At 39.1% G+C, this 26,003-nt stretch overlaps 1 protein-coding gene across 1 annotated transcript in view; it reads right to left on the bottom strand.

Annotated features, from left to right (window-relative positions):
• Positions 1–1,764: 1,764 nt before the first annotated feature.
• abca12 (ATP-binding cassette, sub-family A (ABC1), member 12) overlaps positions 1,765–26,003 on the bottom strand; it is a 95,397-nt gene continuing 71,158 nt past the window's right edge. Inside the window, exons 60-77 of the mRNA XM_034694676.1 lie at positions 25,608–25,695; positions 25,301–25,428; positions 23,856–23,943; positions 23,387–23,495; positions 20,788–20,842; positions 17,878–18,055; positions 17,502–17,617; positions 14,521–14,683; positions 13,346–13,599; positions 12,681–12,885; positions 12,123–12,232; positions 10,718–10,868; positions 6,343–6,477; positions 5,743–5,846; positions 4,315–4,407; positions 3,989–4,094; positions 3,122–3,259; positions 1,765–2,644 (exon numbers count right to left, since the gene is read on the bottom strand). Coding sequence (XP_034550567.1) covers positions 2,543–2,644; positions 3,122–3,259; positions 3,989–4,094; positions 4,315–4,407; positions 5,743–5,846; positions 6,343–6,477; positions 10,718–10,868; positions 12,123–12,232; positions 12,681–12,885; positions 13,346–13,599; positions 14,521–14,683; positions 17,502–17,617; positions 17,878–18,055; positions 20,788–20,842; positions 23,387–23,495; positions 23,856–23,943; positions 25,301–25,428; positions 25,608–25,695 — 2,323 coding nt within the window. The 3' untranslated portion in view covers positions 1,765–2,542. The remainder of the gene's footprint in view (positions 2,645–3,121; positions 3,260–3,988; positions 4,095–4,314; positions 4,408–5,742; positions 5,847–6,342; positions 6,478–10,717; positions 10,869–12,122; positions 12,233–12,680; positions 12,886–13,345; positions 13,600–14,520; positions 14,684–17,501; positions 17,618–17,877; positions 18,056–20,787; positions 20,843–23,386; positions 23,496–23,855; positions 23,944–25,300; positions 25,429–25,607; positions 25,696–26,003) is intronic.

The following is a 26,003-nucleotide window of genomic DNA, read 5'->3' as shown; positions in this document are numbered from 1 at the left end:
AGGAAGACTACATAATCAAAAGAGGAATACTACCTACTCCAAAGAGGAATACTACCTACTCCACAGAGGAAGACTACCTTGTAGACTTTTAAGCCAGAATAGTTACCAAAATTAAAATGAAAAAGCAAATTTGAAAACTAAATTGCATCAAAAGAAATGCTTATTCATTTTCCAAAACTGGGTGCATTTATCTTTTGAAAAACATATTAATAACACCATCCAGTCTTGCTTTTATCACCTTAGGAATATTGCCAGGATGAGATCTATGCTGACTTTTAATGACACCCAAACCATTAGTCATGCTTTTATTTCTTGTAGACTAGAAATCTAAGGGTGACCGAGCATTTGCTGTGCAGGTTCCACGACTGTGGAACGACCTGCCTGAGGATCTCAGGCAAGCTGTATCAGTATCTTCTTTTAAACCACAGCTGAAAACATATTTCTATCCAAAAGGCCTTCCTGTAATATTGTTACATTTATTTTTAAACTACTTAAACTAATGTGTTATTTGTTTTACTGATTTGAATTATTTTATTGTTTAAATTGCTTTTATTAGTTTCTCTTTTCCTCTTTTATTCAGCTGTTCCTCTTGTCTTGCCAGCCCATATACCCCCCCATGCTTTGTTCTCTTTATTGTGGGTTTCAATCATCTTATTTGCATTTGAAGTTTCATCGTCAACAATGCCAATTATTTTACACAATTCAAATGAAAAATAAAAATACATTTTCTTTTTCATTTCAATTGTTTTTAAAAAAATGCCCTGCTAAATTATTATCATAATTCAAATTAAAATTAAATTTGAAAACTAAAACATAACATGCAAGGCAGTTCAGAGACAATAAACACATCAATATGTTACATAAACAATAACCCAAATGATAAGAAACTGTGGGACTGGGTGAGTTGTTGGAGAACATTTTGTTTCTTATTACTTTTTTACAAATGTATTTTTTACAACTGTTCACTCAGTAAAACTGCACCGAATGTAATTTGAGTTGTAATAAATATCAGAATGCTTTAATTACAAACAGTTTTGTCTGAGCTTTTGGGATGAGAGCATCTGGATTCAATTTTTTTATGTTGACACTAATGTTAACAATAATTTATTCCCACACATTTATCAAGGTAAATTAATTTTATAATCACAGAAGTGCATAATTTGAATGTATACTATGCATTAAGTTTTGCATGAATCAAGCACTTTGAAGGTCAATGTATTCATGTTCGGAAAGGTTTAATGCCATAATGTGGCCTCCTATCTGGACCATCCAATAACAGTCATCTGCTCATAGGCAGCATAAAACTATTCTGTAAAGCTACAATACATGTTACTTTTTTTACAATTAATTTTTTTACTTGTAATGTACACTCACTGTAACCTATGGCTATCTTTTTTTTTTTTAAGGTATATTTTTGGGAATTTCCACCTTTAATGGACAGGACAGCTGACAAGAGACAGGAAATGTGTGGACTAGAGAGTGGGGGAGGATATGCAATAAATGGTCGAGGTTAGAATCAAACCTGCAACCTCTGCGACAAGGGCTATAGCCTCTGTATATGGGGCGCACGCTTAGACCGCTAGGCCAATGGCGCCCCAACCTAGGGCTATCTTGCTGGGTTCCTCGATTTACTGGTGTGTTTAACCTTCTATGTTGTCTTTTGCAGGACCCTTACTTATAAGACAGTAACAATAACATCAAGCATGAACATTTTTTGAAACTTTCACAACAACTCATAAGAAAGCAAGTACAAATGACCAGAAGTTGCATCTGAAAAATAGCTTTATTAGAATAATAATAAAAAAAAAGGCTTGATACATTCAAGGCCATTTTAGAAGGGTCCAAAAGCAGGAAAGAGTCCATTAAATATTCAGTTCGATCTAAATGTAAGGTTTGCCCTTAGAGCACGTGTTAATGAGTTGGGAGAAAGTGCATAGTGAGGATATTCTTCAGTGTATGATTATATTCTTCTTTCCAGTATCATCTAGGGAGGACATTTACAGGTACCTTAGAATTAAAAAAAATCCTTTAGATACGCCTTCAATTCGGCATGTTAGTGCCTTATTGTTATTATCATAAAACATCAAGGTCGAATGAAAAATATTCAAAGTAAAAAATATGGTGTTTTGATTAGCTATGATCATATTCCCACAGTGAACAGTGCCCAAGCCACATAGAAAAATGAATAGCCTTCACATTGCATTTCATCCTTCATAAATAACAAGACCTATGGAATAAAAGGTAAACAGGTGTGTGACCTGCAATAATGGATAATGTCTCTAAATATAATGCTTCAATTCATCATCTTTTTCTATTTTTGCATTCATGCAAATGAGTGTTTGTTCTTTTGCTAAGTCATCCTTCATGTAATCAGTTAGAATATTTTCAAGAAATAACCAATACTTTTTAAAAACATGAATAGTTTAAACTCTTGTTTTTCACATATCAAGGGCAAACTGAGGGCAGACAGTAATAAACAGATACTGTGTTTCATTTCACAGTGGACATAGAGAAAATGACAAAGAAAAGATGGCAGTCAGCCTTATGTTTCAACAGTGTTGAAGGAGCCCAGGCTGTCAACATCAGGGTCATCAATTGGTATGCTTTCCATGTCATTCTTTTCCAATGCAAAGTTGATGAAGACCTGTACAGATAATGAAAAATATAGATTTAGAGTCAGTATAACAGGGAACTTCTTCTTATTTGAGTTATTACAGTTATTCTACTTGTCAGTTTCCTTCCTGACCCCCCTGGCTTTATTTGGCCTGTGGTATCTTCCAATCCCACAGCCCCAGGAGGGCAGAGTGGTTGAAGAATATCAGCACTGGCTGCATATAAAGCTCATGGATTCTTTCCCTAACTCATATTCCATTTATTTTCCCTCTGGCATACCCTCTGTCAGTTTCCCTCTGCTTCTTTTAAACTTTCTCAGCTCACTTCTCACTCCCACTCAGCATTCTCCTGTTCCTGCTCTCTCTCCCTCTCTTCTATCTACAGTCCTCTTTTTTAGTCCTGTCCCTAGCTGGCATGTTCCCACCCCTTCAAAACCCTTCATACCGGAGCCCCCCCCCTCCTCCATCCCTCGTCCTCCGTTTGTTTATGTCCTGTCTCTTTCTCTCACCTCATCCAGTGTGGTCTGGCTCACAGAGAAGTGTTTGATCCGCAGAGCATTCTTGTTGGACTCCAGCTGGTCAAAGATGTCAGCCACCCCTCCTGGAGCGACTGGGACGTGATATTCCACCATACTGGAGTGCTGGTCCTGTGGATTGAGACAGAATGCACAAGTAGAAGGTTTTAATATTTAGAAATAGCCTCTCTGTGGAACCAAAACTCTGTGAAACTCGATGAAAAGCCGTTTACTGAGCAAACTTTGCATATTCATATCAACAACATGAAATCCCCAGCTTGCTCAGGGTTAAATAACAAAACCATCATGTGCTCAGTGACATGTTAGTAGTAAGTGGTTTCCTTAAACTTCACTTACCATCATCATTGTCATGTTAACAATGACGAGTAATAAAGGAGTCACAAAGTATGAATTTATTATTTTATTTTGTATATTTTTCCAGGCCAACAACTTTGTTGTTTTGGTTCCGTCTCCTTGCCCACAGCAACCTTGTTTTCTTGCTGCAGCAGGCAGAAAATTCAACTCTTTGATAAACCGACTCTTCACTGACTTGAGGGAAATATGGAGTAACATTCCTCATCTGGATAGAAACATGATTCTAAATTAGGGCTAATGTTGCCCCATGTCTGCTATAAGTGTAAATATGCTGCAGTTGCCATCACGCTTGCCTTGATGACTTAATATTCCCAGAGCATTCTAATGCTGTTTTCAAGCTATGATCAGCAATTAGTTCAAGAGCCCTGCATGGAAACACTAACACAAATGTAATGCTACATTCCTCTGCAATATAAACTATACCCAGGGTTTGTTATGTTCCCTACCAAGCACTCTTTAGGACTTTCAATGGCTTGCAAAGCTCACCTTGAGATAAGTGCTGGGGAATCTGCGCTGCATGAAGTCAGTGATTGCCTCTGCATCACAGGAGGCCTCAGCCAAGTACATCTTCACAGTGAACCCACTGCCGAACCTGCACAAAGGAGATGTTAGGAACAAAGAATTGCGTTATTACACGTCTTAGGTAAGGGGGTGGGGGTGAAGGTGAAGAGAAGGGATGGCACTTTTGTTCGTACAAGTAAAAAGTGAGCATTTGCTTGCACAAAGGAGCGCATGAGGGTTATTGAGAGCAGTGAAGGCAGGGTGGAGAGAGCAGTAATGGTAGGATTGGAGGATGAGCAGAGGTCACTAACCTGTTCTTAATGTGCTGCAGGGAGCCCAGGCAACGGAACTGACCTTTCACCATGATGGCAAGACGGCTGCACAGTGCCTCACACTCCTCCATGCTGAGATACAAAGACAAGGACAAGAAGAAAGAAGGTCAAAACAGGGCCTTGCGAGCACACAGTAATTACATTTCTTAGCTGTTATCTCTAATGGAGAGTTTTAAAAAGCCATACAATTTGCATTACTTCTATACCTTAGACCTACTCTTAAATTTCGTTTTATGAATTCTCATTAAGCTCCATTTAGGGATGGAATGGGACCTCTTGAGACAGATGGTGCTACACATAAGAGACAATTGAAATCGGTGAGAGGATGAATGATCTGAATACACTTCTGAAGACAGCAGAGGGCACTAACTGCCTTCGACTTCTCTTTTAATTTTTTTTTAGATTTTGTCCTTTTTGTTTGCAGCTGAACAGAGTCATACAGACTGCTAGTGGTTCCCACACATACACACCTGGGCAGCTCATCTAAGCATATTTAAATCCATATAGAAGAGCCATCCTAGTGACCTGGGGGTGTTGTGTCATATCAAATTAATTTTGTAATTGATCTTTTAGCTGTTTTCATTTGCTCGAACAGAAGTACCGTGTTCAGTCCTTCAAAATAAAAGCATGTTTGTTATGAAAACAAGAAATGAAGTCACCTAGGTGTAAGTAAGTAAAAAGACAAAATTAAAGCATCTGAAATGACAGCTATCTGTACAGAAGAGGAAAAGGGACACCTAAAAAAAATCAAAAAGGGGCAATACCTTTTTTGTATTATTATTATTATTATTATTATTATTATTATTATGAGATTAAATTCAGAATTCTAAGATTAAAGTCAGAATTCTAAGATTAAAGTCAGAATTCTGAGATTAAAGTCAGAATTTTGACTTTTATCTCAGAATTTTTAAGTTTTTTTTCTGACATTCTGACTTTAATCTCAGAATTTTGACTTTCTCAAAAAATTTAAAAGGGGCAATACATTTTTTGTATTATTATTATTATTATTATTATGAGATTAAAGTCAGAATTCTGGGATTAAAGTCAGAATTCTGAGAAAAAAGTCAAAATTCTGAGATAAAAGTCAAAATTCTGACTTTAATCTCAGAATTCTGACTTAAATCTCAGAATAATCATGATAAAAAAATACATATATTGGCCCTTTTTAAAAAAAAAAGTAGCCCTAATTCTCTTCCGTGCTATCTGAGCTATCTCTTCCCTTAAGCATGAAGTTAAACTTAAATCTTTACACCCTAATAAAAATAAAAACAAGAAAAAAAACGAGCCAATCATATCTTGACTTGAAGTGTATCATTACATTCTCTCCATACATTTTTCTCAGTATTATCCAATCCTTTTTGAGTCATTTATGTACAAAGGGACTGCAACATGTTTATGTCTTCCAACCTGTGGGAGGTGAGGACCACGGCGCATTTCCCTTTCACTTCATCAGAGATGATCTTCCACAGGTGGCGTTTGGTGCGTGGGTCCATGCCAGAGCTTGGCTCGTCCTGCAGAGAACAGAGGGATTTAAAAAGAGAATCGCATGCTGTGTGAAACAAAGGAAAGACATCAAGATAGAGAGATTAAGGGGAAATGGGAAGTTAATTGAGTCGGGCAGCAGGTTGCAAACAGTGTGCACATACTGTAGTAGAAGGAAAAAACAAGGGTAAAATGGAGAAGACACAAAGGAATATTGCAAAATGAGAAGAAAGATGGAATGGATAAAGAAATGAAGAGGCAACAGAGGAAACAACAGTGGGACGGAGAGAGTGGAGCATCTGATAGAGACATACTGTAAAAAATGTTACAGGGAAAACCACCCCTGGGTAAGCCTGAGGAAGCAGACTAATTAACTATATGAGATCTACCAAGTCTAGGGGATCAATATCCACTTTCCTTCAAAGACCCCTTCAGGTGGAACATTTAGATTAATATGTGTGGTCTGGTGGCCAGTTAGGTTTTAAAAAAAGGCAGCTGGAATAAGTTGAACAGGTGTGTCCTCACCAGGAGCAGGATTTGCGGCTGCCCGATGAGAGCCAGCGCTGTGGAGAGCTTCCTGCGGGTTCCACAGCTGTAACCTTCCGTGGTGATGTTCCTGTGGTAGTTCAGCTCCAGCCTCTTCAGCAGATATCTCACCACCTTTATAGGACACATGTAGGGGATTATATAGTGGATGACCAGAATAACAAACAGCTTAAGGAGGATTCACAAATGTCATCTTGAAAGGAGAAACAGACGGCTATCTAAAATTCCTGCAAGTTGATAGATCACAAAACTGATTTATGTCTGTCTGATGTATGTCAATTTGACCCGCAACATAACAGGAGGGTTAAGTTTTGTTTAGATTGATTATTTGTTGTTTTTCTGGAGACTGATAATGGTTTTTATATTCAATTCAATTCAATTCAAAACCTTTATTTATTCTCGAAAAGACATTGAGGTTTCCCTCATTTCCAATGTTGTTGAGATCACAGGCACATTAGAAACAGCAAACAAACACACACAATCATTCACAGAATAATATATTAATTAAAACAGATACAATTTGAGACACAGTGGTCTGTGATCAAAGTCTTAAAGGTGACATATCATGCAAAATTGACTTTTTAATGGTTCTTTACCTGAAATATGTGTCCCTGGCATGTCTACAAACCCCCCGAGAATGAAAAAAATCCATTCTGCCCCTGTTTTGATTTCTACACCTTTCTGTAAATGTGTGTGAAACGAGCCGTTTCAGACTTCCGTGTTTTTGTTACGTAACAACAATATCCGGTCTGTCACGGAGTCAGAGCTCGGAACTTGTTCAGCCCATGGACTGTATAAAATAATACTGAATCCCTCGCCCGTTTTTCATTACCTGCACAAATGTGTGCTAACAAGGAGCTTAGGAGGGAGGCATGCTAGTTGTAGGCTGTCTTAATAAACACAAAGGTCGGTTTTACTCCCCACGTCTGCAGATTTGAAGATCTAGTGGATGATTTTTATTTGTCATGGATAAGTGCTAGCGCTAATTAGCATAGCCACATAGCTATATGTTCATAGCTGTAGCTGTAGCTGTAGCTGTAGCTGTAGCTGTAGCTGTAGCTGTAGCTGTAGCTGTAGCTGTAGCTGTAGCTGTGTACCAAGACACACGTCGACATACTGACAAATAAAACAACAAGAAACACTAAATCTGTGACCAATCCTTCATAAAAGGTCCTGCTGCCTTTCTGGCAGAGGTCGGTTTTACTCCCCACGTCTGCAGATTTGAAGATCTAGTGGATGATGTTTATTTATCATGGATAAGTGCTAGCGCTAGTTAGCATAGCCACATAGCTACATGTTCCTAGCTGTGTACCAAGACACACGTCTACATACTGATAAATAAAACAACAAGAAACACTAAATCTATGACCAATCGTTCAGAAAGGTCCTGCTGCAGGCGCCTCTCCGTCAGGATCAGATTCAGAGGGTTGAAGTAACGCGATCTCTGAGCAGCCGTGTATATTCAGCCAACATGTAAACATTAGATCAACGTGCTGGAGGGCCGAGGCATATCCACTTCCGGAGGGGGCGTGGTCAGAGAGATGAGGAATGAAGAAGAGGACTTTTCAGACATGCCAAAATCTGATTTCAAAGTGTTTTTTTGAGCATAAACTTTGAAGACATGTTTTGGGGACCTCTTAGACCAATATATGTTGATGAAAAAAGCGTGATATGTCCCCTTTAAATTCTGCAAAAGAGGGAACGAATGTCAGCTTTAAAGTCTGTTGGACTTATATGCTATTGTAGTATTTAAATGGTGGCTTTTATCTATTTGTTTGACGTAATGTTTGTGGGAGAATGTGCCGTGTTTTTTTTTTACACATGTTAATAGAGACTGCGCATTTCAGTGGCAGTAATCGACTTGGAAATTGTCACTTCCGATCATCCCTAGTTTAAAGTAATAAAAACGGCTTCATCTTTCACTGATAGATTTATATTAAAAACAACAAAATGGAGACTTCCCACCTGTGTCTGCTGCTAGATGAAAATCACTACAGTGGATATGTAATAATCTTACTGTCACATAATGGGGAAATTTCATGAGCCAGAATGTTGAAACAATTAATGAATCAGTTGATCGGAAGGAAAGTAATTGCCAATTATTTTGGTGAATCATTCAATCACCGAATTTTCAAAGAACAATGTTAAACATTTACTAGTGCCGGCCTCTCAAAAGTATCATTTGTTGTTTAGTTTCTGGACCGTTGTTTTTACAGAAGAAAAACGACAACAGTCACTTTTTCATGCATGTCTAGGATTCAGGGACATGTTTCACTACTTTTTTGACATTTTAAGGATTTGAATAATGGATTGATTGTATAAAGAAGTAAGATTTATACAAACAAAATCATTGTTAGTTACAGCCCTGTTCTCTGATATACACTCAGCCCTCATCTGTGGCTCTAGCAGATCTACACAACATCAGACCTTTACAGAAAGTTGATTTTCTGTCCTTTTAATCAATCGAATGCAGGCTGTCTCTCCGAAGCAAATCGCCAATATCCACAACTCAGGACCTGAACTCTGCTAGTAGAGGTAGATTTACACAAAGCTTTCCTGAGGGCAAAGCGTGGTCCTACAACTTATTTGCTACTTGATATTCATATTCATTTCTGTTATTGTCACCTCCTATTCTGTCCACAACAGCAGCCCTTTTCAGAACCGAGCTATCTATCTGCCCCAGTCCCATGCATATTTAATTTTGTTTGTACAACAATGATGGCTGCACTGTGTGACTTTATTCTATGTAAACTCCATGCTGTCCCGAGGCTGCAGCAGCTTTACAGAGTAGGAACTGACACAGCATAATCTAACAAATTATCCTCAGAGTTAAGCCACACAAAAAGTGGAGGTGGAAAGGACCTTAATGGCTCATAACCATTTCACTCGCCTAAAAATCTTGATGCTTTCCTATTAATCACAAATTTACAGCACACTATTTCATTAATCATGAAATAGTGTGCTGTAAATACACATTCATTTTCAAACAGCTTGAGGTGATTTCCCATCGGTACACTTCAGGCCTTTTTCCCATCAGCTGGCGAGTTTAGAAAGCAGATCAATGAAGCAAGTGAATGCAATAGATAGCTTTATCTGTAAGAGGATTTGCCTTCACTGATGATTTTCCATATGATTATGAGCCCACTGGTCCATGGTCTTAAAACACAGTGGAAGACATTTAATAGTTGAGAGGAATAAACCATACCAGACACATGTTCTGAAGGATAAGCACGGGCAGCATAGCATATACCTGACTGCTTCAGATCAAAATAGTTTGTGTTTTTATGTCCTCTCACAAAAGCCACTTTCCATCACCTTTGATGTAACAGCTCATTAAGCCTGACAAAACCATGTCAATGCAAAATGACCCCATTAAGGCTTGTCTCATTATCCACAGCTAGGGGACTGTCGGCGGGAGACAACATAAGAGGAACTCTATATATAACCTCATCTTTGTGAATTAGCCCGACACCGATGCTGTGGCCATTATAACCATTGTTGTCAGTATCCTGACCAGAGACGAGGAGCTGGAACAACAGCAGCGAAAGCGATTAGAGCCAGACGGATCCATATTCCTGTGCTGCACTACATAAGTACGTGTGGTTGTGTGTCTGTGTGTCTGTGTGAATCCTTGCTATTGCAAAAGTGTATGTCTGTTTGTAACATGACTGAGACTGTCAGGGAAAATTAATGTTTTCTGCAGTTGCAAAAAAAGGATGCAGAGAGAGCAAGAGAGGCAAACATATACAGATGTTTTTCTGCAAACAATTTAGATAGTGAAGAGTAGGGATGTTTTCAGTATCAACTCAAAGCTGTCTATTTTCTTTTTGCTTTTATGGAAGGGGAAAAAAAAGACGTGAAAACTGTAGAAATCACTTCATATAATGATTCATTTTCTCCAAAGATTCCTCTCATGTCGGAGGCAACAGCAGGAAAGACAGGCACGCTCGGTAATCAACACAGAAGCAAGATTGATTAGTTCTCAGAAAGATAAATGAGAAGAATAGGGCTAAAGTGACACGTCAAATGAGATCCTCTCATCATCAATGTATTGTTTAAATGTAAATTTGTCTCCAGTCAAGTATACAGCATCAGCTTAAATCTGAAGTTTGGACTGCACGAGCTGACAACAGAAGCTTTTCCATTTTTTGCCCCAGATAGTACAGCTTTCAGCACGCATCACTCAACGCTTCAAGTCCTCTGATTCAGTATGCATGGAAGCATCAACAGTTACTCGTCCTGCAGTGGGAGTGCACCTTTTGAATTTCTATCAGATCTGGTGTCATTTTGTGGATGGTGTTGTCACTACCCAGAGCTTTGAAAAAGATGCACAGAGCCTGCGGCCTCTCCTTACCCCATCTATCTCCCTCTTTGAGATGCCTCGGATGCGCGCGTAGAAGTACAAATGCTCCTCTCCGGTGAGCAGGTTGTCCAAAGCGTCTACCTGGGGACAGTAGCCAATGTTAATTCCCTGGTTGCGGCACTCCATGATGTCTATCAAACGCCTGGGGAAAAAAGCAAAGAGACAGATATTCTCTTACACAGTGTCCACACATGAATGGTGTAGTGCAGATGGACATGTCGGGTCTCTTTAGGCCCTGCTGTGCCATGCATATCCACTGAGCAGCTTAGCAAAAGAGCTGTAAGGGAGCCAGACCCATGAGAATAGTGCTGGTTTATATTTGTACACAAACATCTGAAATACAGGTGTTACATACAGCTGCTACTTGTGAAATCCCAAAGCATTTCTGCTCAAATTTTGGCAAATTTGAGGCAATGAAAACCCTCATTTGTGGATATTTGTGTAATGCAAATTGAATCTAGCTCAGAGTCATTAGAGAGAGCAGCTTGGACACCTGTACAGATGAAATCACAGCTTTCCCTCCTGTGATGGGTTGGCTTCTGTTGTGATTCTCTTAAATATCCTTCTGCTTTTAGAAATATATTTAAAATATACAAATGCTGACCTCATGTATTTTGAAATGGGCATGCAGTATCACAAAACTAAGTAGCAAGACATCTTTATGTGTTCATTGGTTGTCAACATTTTTGATACTTTGATTTTTGATTTCTGTTTTCTTCACAGAGGTTAAGCTCAAAAAGAAAGTATCAACACATCCACGTGCAAACGTGCAGGAAGGTGCTGTGTTGTTTGTATGATGATGAAGTTGAAATGCTTCTTCCTGTCTGATTTGTGTGTCTCTGCTCCTCCCTCTGTCACAGTCGCTACACCGCTGACTTTTATCATTCACAGCTTGGTATTTGCCAAGCTGATGTTCTGTTGAATCATTTTTTTCATCCCATAAAGATGCACACATTATGTTTCCATCTGTTGCAGACAGACTGAGAGCATAGGACAGAGTTAACACTGTCACCTGATTCCTAAATGTTGTCTTTTATCATTATGTATGAGAAAGTCTTATTTATTTTGCCTATCATTACTGTTAACAGTGTGTCAAATGTTGGTCAGTGTTTAGTATCTCTTTCTTTGCCACCCCTATGTGCAGGTGGCAAATCAAAAATAACAAAAAGAAGCATTTTGGGTGCCCTGGTGTTCAGGGTTTGATTTTCTGCAGTATGCAAACAGATATCTTTTTTTGTTTGATGTTACTGGTTTTGCATCCAAGTTCAAAAGTCTTATATTGTGACAACTCTGGCACAATCTGGAGGTAAGATTACATTCTGACAAACAATGCTGGAAAAGCTATGCCACACTGTATATGCTAAGTATGGAACAATGGAGTTCATAAACAGCTTACCCGCTACGGTCCCTGATCTGTGCTGTGCCATCAGATGGGCTGATATCTCCAGTCAGCATCTTGAAGGTGGTGGTCTTTCCTGCTCCATTCACTCCCAGCAAACCAAAGCACTGTAAACAAATATGTGTTGCTTAGGAATCCTGAAACAATTGTCCTATATACGAAAAGGGATTTTTCAAAGAAAAAATTAAACATATTTGACTTTAAAATGAAGTAGAAACCAAGTATACTTAAAATAAACTCCCATTATTCACAGGGTTATGATTTTAAGTATTTGGCATCAATTTTGGTCCCAAACTATAGATTAGTAGCAAAACGGATGACTACAGAGACTAGGTTATCTGAAAAATGAAGGTAAACTAACTCTAACACCAATAGTAAACATCAGTGTATCTACTGTATATTTTCATTGAAGTAAGAGTCTTTATCTGCATGTCTGAAGCAATAGCAGAGGGCATGAGATTATTTGGATAATGACCCTCAAGCTGTTTTAGCAAATGGTTGATCATTTTTGGAAATCACACAATGCCCCTTTTATTTGTACAGTTTTAGCTTTACCTCTCCGGCAGGGATGCCCACGGACACCCTCTTGACAGCATGGACCTTCTTGCTGAGGTTCTGATAGATCTTAGTGAGCTGGTTGACCTGCAGGATGTCTGAGCCGGCTGCTCCACTGGACACCCGAAGGTGCTCTGTTGCCACATCCTCATCCTCGTTTGGATTAACCACATTGGGCACTGTCTTTCTGCCACAAATGAGGTGTCTACAAAGGAAGAGGCAGGTTTTTATAGTTTGGTTTGCAGCAACACTGAGAATGTACAAAATATCCAAGAGTTAGATCTAAAGGTTCAGGCTTCTTGTGTCTTTGGGTTCAATGTTTTTGGGTTTTATCAGAATATGATATTCATTTTAAATTTTAAACAGTTTCAATTATTCACTTTTTTACTTAAGAGGAAATATTAATCCCTGACTTTGATATTCTTTGATATTCTTTGATATTGAGTTGCAAAATGATTTTAAAAACCTCTCCTGCATTATCTTTTAACTGCAAACTCAGATTTTGCATTTGTGGAAACAAATTGTGCAAGAGAAAATTCATCAAAGAAATCCATCTCCAAGCATACCCTCTCATCAAAAAGAGGCTGAATATGCCCAACGAGAATTCTCTTTCTCTTTCTCTTTCGTGGCATTACCATGCATTCCTGTCTTTGTTTTTTCCTCACCTGACTTTGCGTGTGACAAACTTGTTGATCAGAAGCCGCAGGCTGAAGAAGACCACGCCTTGGATGAAAGAAGAGATGAAGAGCCAGCCCAGCGCGTCTGTGGAGAATGGGTTCTGATAGGTGTCGATGCCGTAGCCGCTGAGGATCTGCACCTCGATGTTCTTCCTTGCCAGCTGCATCATCCCGTGGCCAAAGTTGAACTGGGGGAAGATGAGGAAGGCGTTGCACATCCGGTTGAAGATGACCTTGATGATCTGCATGAAGAAAGGACAGAACAGACTGAGTGTAAGGTAAACTGAGAGCTCATCCTGATTTGTAATCCCTCAGTTTTCTGCAGGCCGCTTTGATTGATAGGTTTCAGATGTTTTTTTTCTACACCTTATGGATTTTATGTGTCAGAGAATCCTTCATGTTGTCCCAATTCAGTGGTAGGATCCTTTGAATGACCCACCCTTCAATGGAATCAGCCTTTGTAGCTTGTATAAACCACTCAGGGTGGACTAAAATAAGAAAGTCTGGTCTATGGAGGAAATCCTGTTTGCGTCATCACCTGTTCACACGCTTAAACTTGCATCACATAGCGCTGCCCCTTGGCAAGGGGTAGCCAGCTGGCAGACTAGTTAACATGTCTAGCCTAACATAACTTTAACCATGGTCACTTATAACTAACAGTCGGTTAATCGGCCACCATTTCGTTCTAATTGGCGCAGAAACAATCACAGGAAATGCTGGGACATCAAGGATGCACCTGATGTAACCTTAATGTCTCAGTTAAAAGTAGGACGTATTTGAAGGGGCCATTGAAATGGGACAGACGTGGATGCGCCGCTGTGAAAAAGTCTGTCTTTGAATGCGCTACAGGGTGCAGCAACTGAATTAAGACACAGCTATGGTCATGTGCCCCCAGGCACAGTGGAACAAGGGTATGCCCACATTTCAAGGGATCTGACCAAAGAGAACAAAAGAGGGGGGCTTATTTGTACAGAACATGAAATCACCTGTTTCAGACAGAGGCTGAAAACAAGGAGGGGAAATATAAGGTATTTTTTTGAAGCTGTAGATCATGTAACGCTATTACAGAGGTTTCAAAGAGAGAAGATATAAAACTTGAAATGAGCATAATATAGCTTCTTTAAGCGTGCATCTAACTTCTGCATTTGGCAGCTTAGTCTGACCTCAGGCTTCATTGATGAAATTTGACTCAGGAAGTAGAGGATGGAGGTGGACATGATGGTGTTGATACTGATGAAGAGGTTGATGCACACATAGATGATGAAGGCCATCTCTCCGTCCTTGAAGATGCCAGATAGCAGATACATCCAGGGGAAGGTGGCAAACCTGAGGATTTACAATGACAGAGAATCAAGTCAAAATAACTCCACACATACTCTGTCGAATACCCTTACTGTGATCTTTTCTGGGTTTGGTTTCAAATACAGAAAACTCACAAAGACAAACACACAAAGAGGATAAGGGAAAATGTACACCCTCCTACTTCCAAATCCTTCTTAAATGTCATGACCTTGCTTTTTTCTACCAGACTGAACTGGCTCAGACCTTTAAAAGACTAAAGAGAACAGCTGTGAAAATGAAAACAGGCACCAAAGATTACAGTGGAGGGAAAAAGCTAAAATACCACAACATGAAGAGTGTAAACATTCAGTCATGACGCCAAAAAGAGAGGAAGATAAATTGCTTCTCCCTTTATTCCCCTAGTGGCAAAACATTCCTCTTTTTGTTGTCTCTCCTCTCTCATATAATCTGCTTGTTCATTTGATTGGGGTGTTAGGGTCAGCGAGACTCAGAAGAAGAGAACAAGGGAGTAAAGCCTAGGAAGAGACAGAAGTAGGGTGGGAAAGAGAAGGAGGCACAAACAGATAGAGTCAGACAGAGACAAAGCATCTGCGTGCCACATCCAAAAAAAAAGGTGCTGGGTAGGCAGACTGTGGGTGCCAAGCCATGACAAGGAACAGAAGCAAGAAGGCTGCAGACCAGGCCAGGTGGGTGCCGCCTGACAGATGGAGGGCTGTGATTATTCATTGCTTGGGAGGGAGACATCTGTCTGATAAATGAGAGGCAGAGTGCTGACTTGGCCTCCTAAGATCTAGGGCTTGGGATGAGGTCTGCAACAGCAACACCCAAAAAAAAAGGAGGCTTAGGTTCAGCTACAGTTGCAGGATGATGTAAGTAATCTCATTGATCCAGATGTGGGAATCATAGCTTATTGTCGGCCTGAAACCTTTTAAAAAATCAAAAACTCCTTCTCATTACCAGATTGATTTGGTATCTTGAGACAACAGCGTGCTAGTCTCTTTCATAACCAGTCATTTTGTTATTGCCGGGAGCCCTGTTGCTTCCTGATCCCCGTGTCTCCAGCATCTTTGGCTTGCATCCGATAAACATGTTGATAGTGATTTTTCTAACAGCCTTTCAGTCCTACTACCATCTGTCTAAGTGAGAAATTCAGAAAAATTGAGCAGTGTTTGTGTTTGAAGAACAGCAGCCTCCGTATGCTCTGTGCTGTGACTCCTACCTGGTGGCACACACATTAAGAGCAGGAGAGGCTGGAAAACACAGTGTGTTTATAAGAGTGGGCTTAATAAATCAAAAACCTCCTGGATGAAACACATGGTCATGTTATTAACAACGATAACAGCCAAAATAATTCTAATGTTTGGCCATAAAAAAAATCCTTGGGTATTTGGGATATATGTGCAACACTTTCACGTAGCACTGTTTTTAAATCTACAATGTTATCAGAACTGATCAAACCAATCACAACAGCTATAACAAACAGCTGATCACAACATAGTTACTTCCCTGTCCTTGTTTCTTAATGATTCGTCCAGGTTCATCAGCCTCAACTGGAGGTTGTTGTTAACAAAACCAGCCATCATTTTCTTGTCAACTTTTAACCCTCATGTTATGTTACAGGTCAATTTGACCCATTTTAAAGTTCAAAAATCTAAAGAAAAATGTTAAAAGTATTTTTTCGGTATAAAACTTCTTCTGCTTGGCTTAATTAGACCAATCAACATATAGAATATTTTATCAACATCACTTCGTAAAAAAAAATTAAAAAAAATAAAAGGCTAAATAAAATTAACAAAAATGTATGTCATGTAAAACTATTGTATTTATATTTAGGGCTTTCCAATGTACAACACAAAAAAGTTTAAAATGGATTTTCATAAAAAAAACGAGTGAGTCATCCTCATTGAACCATGATCTGTGAGAATTAAAAAACACCATAGCACTAAATACTGATTTAAAAGGTTAGTAATTGAGTTAATAATGAGATTCAAAAACATTTTATTGGGATTTTTTTGGGTTCTGACACTTTTGCATCATTAAATATGCCCCGGGTCAAATTGACCCAAGGACATTATTGCTGTCCCGAAGAAACAAACATAACAGGAGGGTTATAGCAACTCCTATTGATCTTTATTGCTAAGATCTATTTGTCTAATACTGACAGTCTAACAACATTTTACGCAAATAGCACTTATTATATATGTTATGAATGAACGTGTTCTATGAACACAATTCATTTTTTGAATATGTGGTTAATGACGTTTTAATATAACTTAATTTTCTTTACTTAAAAGCTTGCCCAACCAAAAGGGTGGATACTGCTGGTCTTATTAAACTAGCATTATTCTTGCACAGACTGTATTAATTAAAAAAAAAAAATCAGAACCTCAATCATAACGTAAGTATATCGTGTGTATTATCTTTATAAGCCTACTACAGAAGACTTAAAAGTGTTGTAAAAAATTAGCTATTTGAATGACCTGGTAACAGAGACAGTAAAAGCAGCCTATTCAAGTTGTGTAAGATAGACCGTGCTGAGCACTGAACACTCACTGCGTGCCCCAACTGTGTCTGAAGTTAAGGGAATAAATATTGATGACCTGTTATTTTTAACTTGAGCAAAAACCACAAGCAAACCAGAGGAAAATATCTGCTAACAAAATTCTTCAAAGAGCAGAGTTGTTTTTGAAGACATTTTTTTTAAGCTTTGGTTTGAGTCAAGGAAAAAAAAATCCCTCTCCCTTATGAGCTCCAAAGACTTTTTGGCTATATGTTTCAGGTAAAATCACTTCTTCATGTTATCTTTTAATCACTCATATCTCGTTGAGGCCACATTACTCACCCAAAGAGCACCAGAAGCAGAGTGACAGCACCTAAGTTTTGTCGATCTGTGAAGGCTGGGATCTGGAAGGCTGCGATCACGCAAATAGTCATGGTCACTGGGATCAGATACATAACCTGTGGAGAAGCATAGGGCATGATGCAATAACATGTTGGTGTACCTTTGGAAGAAGTTCTTCTGAATTGCAGATTTAAAAAAATACTTTCTGTAATCAATAAAAAATGTATAAACTTTCCAAAATATATAAAAGTACTTGTTGTGTTTTGCATCTGTTGGACTTCTATATAAATAAAACTTGACAAGAGCCTGGTTTTAACTCATAAGGGCGTGTCTGTACTGAAACACGCTAATAAGATGTTGTGATTAAAATTGTTACCATGTCATAGAAGAAGTTGACAGCCCAGTAGAAGTGTTCACTGATGCCGGCGATGTGCTGGAGTCTCTTTAAGCCACTGTGGTGCTCGTTGACGACATAGATCGCAAAGCTGGCTGTGGTGATGGAATAACCAGTCAACACGCACATGGCCACCAGGATCTGAAGCATTCCCTGGACACTGTGAAGGAAAATACTGAATTATTTTGATGCCGTTGATAAATTATCAGTCAGGTCCTCAATGATCAATTTCATTAACCACATCTCCTCTTTTTGTACCCTTTATATCCCTGCATGGTTCACACACTCCAAAAACTCAAAATCTTACCAAGTGAAATTGTCTCATTTTTAGTCAAAATGTCTTCTCCCACTTGATTTAAGATACATTTACTTAACAAATAACATTTGAGCAAGATAGAGAGACTTGTTGTAAGACATCTTAAATATCTTATTCAGTCAAACGATCTTGAAATGATCTTGTTTTGAGTTGTAATTCAGAAGAAACAAGGTTTATTTTACATTTCATACATTTTTCAAGCTGAGGTCTTATTTGTAGAAGACGGATAATCTTGATTTAAGACAAACCCTTTACTTGATTTAAGTAAATGCATTTTATTGGAGAATCTATCAGAAAACAGCTCCATTGATGAAAGAAAGAAAGAAAGAAAGAAAGAAAGAAAGAAAGAAAGAAAGAAAGAAAGAAAGAAAGAAAGAAAGAAAGAAAGAAAGAAAGAAAGAAAAGTTGATTTTTTTTAAGGGTGGGTTACAGTTTTCTGTCACTGTTTCTTCTAAATCAGATAAAAATATACATCCTCAAACAACATGCACACAATGAAACACCTACTTTTGAGCATAGCTGGCTTATCCTAAAAAACAACATGACTGAATATTAGTATATCCAGCTCACTATGAGAAGACATTATATCTCAAAATGCTCAAATTAAACTTTGTAATCTTATTTCAAGTACAAGATGGTCTTCAACCTAGAGAAGTGCTGCTATAATACAACTCAAATTAAGGTGAATATATCTAAAATGAGGAAGTTGACATGAAATGTATTCATGCAAAAATCTTTTTTTGAGTGAAAAATATTAATTGTTAGCATTCCTGGCTTATTCTGAGACAATAAGCTTTAAAATACTGGTAAAATACTGCTTAAAATAAGTTTTCCCTGCTAATTTTAAGATCACAGTTTTCTAAATATTACGTCTTATTTTAAGAAATCTTACCTAGCAAATTTTAACTTGTTCTATTGGCAGATTTTTTTGCTTATTTCAAGGTTGAAGTACCTTGAAATACATTTTTTTTTCTTGTTTTCTGAGGGGCATTTTTTCCAATGCACTGTTATATTCCTTCAGTTGTTATATTCTTTCCTTCAGTTTTCCAACTTCAAACCACAGACTATACTGTACAGGTTTAGATAAAAGGGCAACAAATTGCACGCACACTATCCTCCAGTGTGCTGAGTCACTTTGGAAAAGGCAACCTGCTGTAATTCTTCTCCAAAAAACAACAGCCCATTTCAAAGCCCTCCGACAAACTATCATATCGCTCCCTGCTGGGCACTGACTCATTTGAACTATTGAAGTGGCTCAGTGTAATTTGAATTCCATTAGTAACAAACAGCTATGTTCAAGCGATACTTGCGCACTGCCTTTTGACATGACAACTAAAAGAAACAGATGGCTTAGTGTGGAGACTAATCTTACACTTTTTTTGCTGTGTTATAAATCACCCAATAAAAAGATAGCAAGCCTTCTGTCCGAGATAGACCACGGACAACCAGTTGAGGTTTTGATCCCTTAGTCACACCTCAACTCTGGGGGCTCATTTAAACTTTCTGGATGTCATCACCTGTTCCTCTCCTATGTTCCACCATTTTTTTTTTTTTAGGAATAAGCAGCATGAGGCTAAAAAAGAAGCAGAGGTCGAAGCTGGCAGAGTGACCGAGTTGGAAGGAGAGAGAGCAACAAAGAGTGACATGTGGTGGGCGTCTGAGGCCAGTACTAACTACAGAGGGTAGCCAGCAGCAGCAGCAGCAGCTACTGAGCAGGCTTGTTATCAGTACGGCCAAGATAGCATTTGAATGTTTCCCATGGGCAAAGCTACCACGCAGTAAGAATCAAGACATTTGGAGTTATACGCTTGTTGTATCTTTCGCATTTCTCAGGGAAAATCAATGTATGGAGTCAGGATGTAGAATATCAACATAGAAGGAGGGGTAATGGTGCATTTGCAGTTGCTACAGCACCTTAGCAGGCAAGCAGCGTAGTAATGCATGTGACGCATGGTGGAACATGTGGCAAAACCAAGGGGTGGTAAACACAGGCGAATGGGCAGTGAAATGTTTAGTGCTAATAAGACCCAGGAGAGTAGGGACCTTCATGAGGCCACAGCCTCCCTCAACCCCGCTGTCTGAAGGATTTATTTGATTTGATCCACCCGCTTCCTCAAAAACACACACAAGCACATACAGTCCATAGTCTGGGTCTCTAAAGCAGAGTATGGAGTATTTTATATATAGACTCATTTTGGGGAGCGGGGTAGAATCAATCCACCTCTGTGCCACCTTCAGGGTAAACACTCATTATATTGGGACAGTGATCAATAGTGCAAGCTCAGGGAAATCCATTTAGAAAATCAAATATGGGTAAATACTGCTGTCATGTACCTCCCTGCCCTCAGTCTACCCGACTTTGATGTCTTGAATTGAAAAGTAGGATGCCTCTGCAATTCATCTTCAGCTCAGCCAAACAACAGCCAATAATATTCATTATGACTCGGCTAATCCTGTGATTTTTTTCACAAATTAGAGTGCTAATTGCAATCTTCTATTTAGAAGTGCAGCTAATAGTATTGTTGAATAACGACAAACTACTTAGCAAAAGGAAGAATATCAAGTGTAGTCCTTACATTGCATCTTCATCATCCGCCCGGCCAAAATAGGGGTGACTGGAGACCGAAATGGCTGTAACCGAAAGACACAGAGTATAATGTTAGCAATTCAAAGCATTACACAGCAGCAAAGCAGCATACAGGCTTTATTTTACCACAGGAACCAAATGAGCAATGATACTCTGTAAGCTTGGAACACACTTGATTGAAAAATATATGGCAGGATGATTTGGTTTGCCAGAGAGCACACAAAGGGAGATTGAATTTTCTTTATCATTTTTCCAGGGTCTCCTAAACGCTCAGAGACATAAACTGCTCCACAATGTCTCTGTTTCCATTTCCTGAGACGGGACCGTGAGTTCACCCAGAGCACAGCAGCCCCGGAGCACGTTGGAGGCTCAGTGACTTGCTCAGGGGCACTCCAGAGGGAATGAAGGTTTCTGACAGCTGATCCATTTGTGATTGGTGGTCATTATAGGACATCACTATTGCCTTGACCTACACACCAAAACCCAGAAGTGCAAATGACAGAGAGCAACAAGATAAGATGTATCAAGAGGACATGATCAAAAAAGAGACATTTGCTCTGGGGAGAAACGTTCCATTTTTATCAATTTTGGAGCCCACTGTAGATAAATTGATATATACTATTTATTTTCTGATCTTATCTTGTAGTGAACATATATAAGTAGTGCTTTCTGGTTTTCTGAAAAATCTCATCCTGCTGTCACTCAACACTCAAACCAATCACTGTACATTTTTGCTGTGGAAGAGGAAAAAAATTAATCTGTCTCATCAGTGTGCAACGTGTCGCCTGACACCTTCCCTGTGGCAGCAGTTGTACAGGCATTCAAAATGATCGTACATAAATGATCAGTCTTGTAACTGATGGTCTCATTTGCTTTCATAGGTCATAAGATGTTATCATTATTAATATCAGGCTGTTTCAAAAACTAGTTCAAACTCCTCACAGGAGCATTAAGTGAAGAATGTGTGCATTTTTGACACCTCTGATAACAAAGGGTTACAAAACCCAACAAAATATCCAATTTTGAGAAGCTGAAACTAGTACATTTTTGCTTTATACAGATTAACCATGCGGCAACCTCTGGTCTAAAAATATGAGTCCAATGCGGAAGTACAGTTCATCGAGGATCTGCTTGATGCTGGCTCTGGAAGTACTGGAAGTCACATACACATGAATGGGAAAAAGATGATCTTTACAGCAGAAATTAACATGTTTACAGCGTGGTACAAAAGAATAGTGTAGTCTGGATGCAACGCAGCAATTTCGAAGATATTGAGATTACGAGTCTTCCAATGAGAGGCACAGCTGACTGCAGGAACACTGTAGCTGTTGGCTAGGAGACTCAAACACTGCCTCTTTACGTCACACTGGCTCCACAGCAGCAATATGGCTGCCGCCAACGATTGGCCTCAAAACAGCTCTTCAGAAACAGATGGGTGACGTCACGGATACTATGTCCATATTCTATACAGTCTATGAGATTAACTAGTTCTCTCAGATCACCTCTACAAAGCTTAATATATTTTCTTGTGGGTATGGGGAAGAAAACTTTTCATGACAAAACATTGTTGCAGTTGGGTTTAAACACAATCCCTCATGTGGCTATTGGACAGGAGTGTGATGCACACCAGTTGCCCTGGAAAGGTATGGTCAGGAATTCTGTGAGAAAAACTGTTTGATGGAGACATCCTAACAGTTCCCTTCAAGGGTTGGTTTTGAAGTACACAATGAGGGTCAGGGCTTCACATGTGAAACATGAACCATCACCTTGAAAGTAACCTCCCTGGATATCCAACCCTCTGCCACCACTAACATTTAAATGATTACACTCCACCCTCGAGTACTTTTACCATCCAGTGGGGAACAAATATGCCTGAATGCATGTGCGCATGTATTTCTGTGCGGGCACTGAATGTTTTTATGAGCATTTCTTCATGTGTGTGTGTGTGTGTGTGCGTGTGCATGTGTGTGAATATGCGTGCTAGCGCCAGCAGGCAGATGGTCAGGGTAATACTCAGAGCTGAAACAGTACTGAAAACGTGGGCCAGCCTCGTTCTCTTCAGCATGGCTCCCCAACGAGCAGCACTCATCAGTATTCACAATGCATAGCGATGTGAGTCTAAGGACACACAGCACCCCCTGGCTTTAATCCAGTGAAATGAAGCATGAGTAAACACAGTGTTTACAGCTCTCTTTATATTTAGCATACAAAATGCACTGAGTGTTCAATCAGAAGCACCTTGCTAAGTAGATAGATTTGCCTGATGCTGATGTGTGCATCCCTCCTGCACAATCCAAGTCATGTCTCATTTCCTCTGCTTATTTTTTTGCAATAACAAGGGAGTGTTGTGTGGCTGCATGACTAAAGGACAATTCCACCGTAAATAATATGCGTACAAACCTTTCTAGAAGCATTAAAATATTGAAAAAATATAAGAGGAAACAAACTTAGCAAAAAAATGGCACGCAGCCATCTTTGATGTTACTGCCTTGAATCTATTTAAGCATTGTCCAATTAAAATTCAAGGTGTGTTTACTCAAGTTTTTAGTTCTACTTACAACATTTTCTCAGCACTAACTCCTGCTTACCATATTTACGTGGATCCTTGTCTGCTGGGAGATTGGAGCGTAGGATGAAGTTGTTGATGCTGTTCAAGTATGCTGGCATTGTGTGGTGGCCCTCAGGGTTGAACCAGACCTAAAGCAAGTCACACACAAACATTGAGTGGTACAGAAACCATCCCTCGCACTGCTACTACATATCAGCATATGCAAGTCTTGTACCCCTCTCAGTACGCTTTACAATATCTGAAACCCAGGCTTTATAGATACAATAAAAGCAGTCGTCATCATTGGAGGAAATTTACGCACTAAAACAGTGGCGTAATTGCTGCAGTAAAGCATATTTATGATGACACTGATGGTGTAACAAAGTAGTTCCATCTGCAAGACAAACAACTTTAACAAGGATGTCATATTTTAACTTTCTATAACTCATCAGTGCAGCGATTAAAGGGATAATGAGACAGGAGGCATGAAAGACAGAGAGATACATTACCTTAGACAGAGTGCGGTTTTTTGGTACAGCTTTTATATCCATCTTCAAGTCGGGAGGGAGCGGCATGCCGAAAGCAAAACCGCCATACCTGAAAAACACAAACGGGTATTGATCAAAACAAAGACGTCACACACTGTGTCTTATGATTGGTTCTTTCTCTGGAAATGTAGCAGATGTCCTCCTGCAGATGGGAGGCAGTTTTGGTAAAAGCACCAGAGCCCATTTAAAGTAGGACAAACACGACTGACAAGGTGCTAGAAGCCTTTTTTGTTTTGAGAAGAGCAACAGGTGAAAGGAAGCTTTTAGACTGCGAATGAAATGTCTGCTATCAACTGATGATTAGACTCCAGCAAATCCTTCATTTGATTAAAATTAACTTTCCTTTCACAGGGAACATTTTTAGTTGGCTATTTAAAGCTTTCATGCCAACTAAAATCTATTTTTTCAAAGACTGGAGCGGTAAAAAAAATTTGGAGGATGACAACACTTTTTTGTTAGGGGCAGTTATCTACTGTGAATGAATAAAGCAGGAGGTATAATATTGATTAAAAACTATCTTGATCAGCCACTTTAATTCACATGTTTTGGGAACATCTACGATGAAGCAACCAAACCATTTAAGACCTTCCATTATCTTCATCAACAATTAAACTCACCACAGTAATGACCAAAGTACCAAGCGCTGGGTCACTCAAGAGCTGAACACAGATTCCCAGTTACATTTTGTAAAGCTGGAGAAGGTAAGGTATAAGTACAAGTTTGTATTGATATGGCAGCCCTTTCTGAGGGATGTTGATGTTTTAAGCTCTGATCATTTTGTGGATGAGTAACCTTTCATGTCAATGTAAGTAATAAGAGGCATCGGGATCAAACTGCAAGGACCCTTGAGATGCCCCTTTGGCTCATGCTGCTTCTCCCCTCTTTTGTGTGTTTCAGTGCTTGTGTATGCCCTAGATAATGGTGTACTGCTTTTACCTATAACATTTCACTTTATACATTTTTGTATTCATTTCAATTTATTTATTGTATTTAATATTATTTATTTTATTATAATTATCGTATTCATTTGTTTTTATTTCATTCTATTGTAATGTTTTGATATTAAGTTGTATTCCCTCTTAATGTTACCATGGGTGGGGCTGGTGGGGGATTCTATTAATCAGTATATGTCATCACTGTGAACTATTACTGTTGTATTGGAAAATTCAAAATAAACTTTGTTTAAAAAAGAAAAAAAAAAAGTGTTACAAAAAAAAAACCTATCTTGATAATACAATAACATTTCTCCTGTATACTGGAAATAACATATTATGATTTTTTGGGAGTTTTGTCACAGATACATATATATATATATTCTATTTTATACAATCACTGATTTCCACTCAAACATGTTTCCACTTTCTCTGTGGCTACACCAACCGCATGTAAACCTTCATCACATTCACCTGTTCCTGATGAAGTCGTTTGCTGTGGACACCAGGTATTTTTCCACATTGATGCAATTGAGGTTATACACAGTCTGAGATGAAGGGACGTTTTTGTGGGGGGGCTGGTAGCTGTCAGTTTCACAAATCTGCACAGGACAGAGCAGACAAACATATCACACCTGTTTCTTTTCAGGGAATTGCACATATGAGGACACAAAGACACATTGTAGTGTAGAGACGCACAGATGGATGAGAACATAAAAAGTCACTCACACACTTACACACACACACACACATACATACATACACAGTGACCCGGACTCACCTGTTCCTTGCGGGTGCATTTACAGCCACTAAATGGTTTGGAGCTGTTCCCACTGGATTTCCAGAGACTTTCACTTCTTGAGCAGACCCTTAAATGAAACATTCACAAAGTGAAATGGTGGCTCAGTGAAGTGATGGGAGTCTGCAGTGCGTGATAATGCCTCCAGACTATCCCCAGACACACCCCACAACACATCTGAAACCGAGTTGATATGTTGGCCTTCTTCGCCGCAACTGTCTGCAATCATTCATGCAGCAGCTGTGAGCTAGCAAGATCCTTTTTTGAGATCAGGACCGTAATATCCTTTGATATCAGTTTAAAGCAGTTTTCAAAGCTGTGCAGAATCTTTCTGTAAAGTCATATTGTGTGAGATTTTTCTCATGTGGGTTGATGTCA

Source organism: Notolabrus celidotus, chromosome 10, assembly GCF_009762535.1.
Source record: "Notolabrus celidotus isolate fNotCel1 chromosome 10, fNotCel1.pri, whole genome shotgun sequence".
Classification (NCBI taxonomy): domain Eukaryota; kingdom Metazoa; phylum Chordata; class Actinopteri; order Labriformes; family Labridae; genus Notolabrus; species Notolabrus celidotus.
Note: the sequence above shows the minus strand (reverse complement) of the source record. Positions and strands in the feature narration are given on the sequence as shown.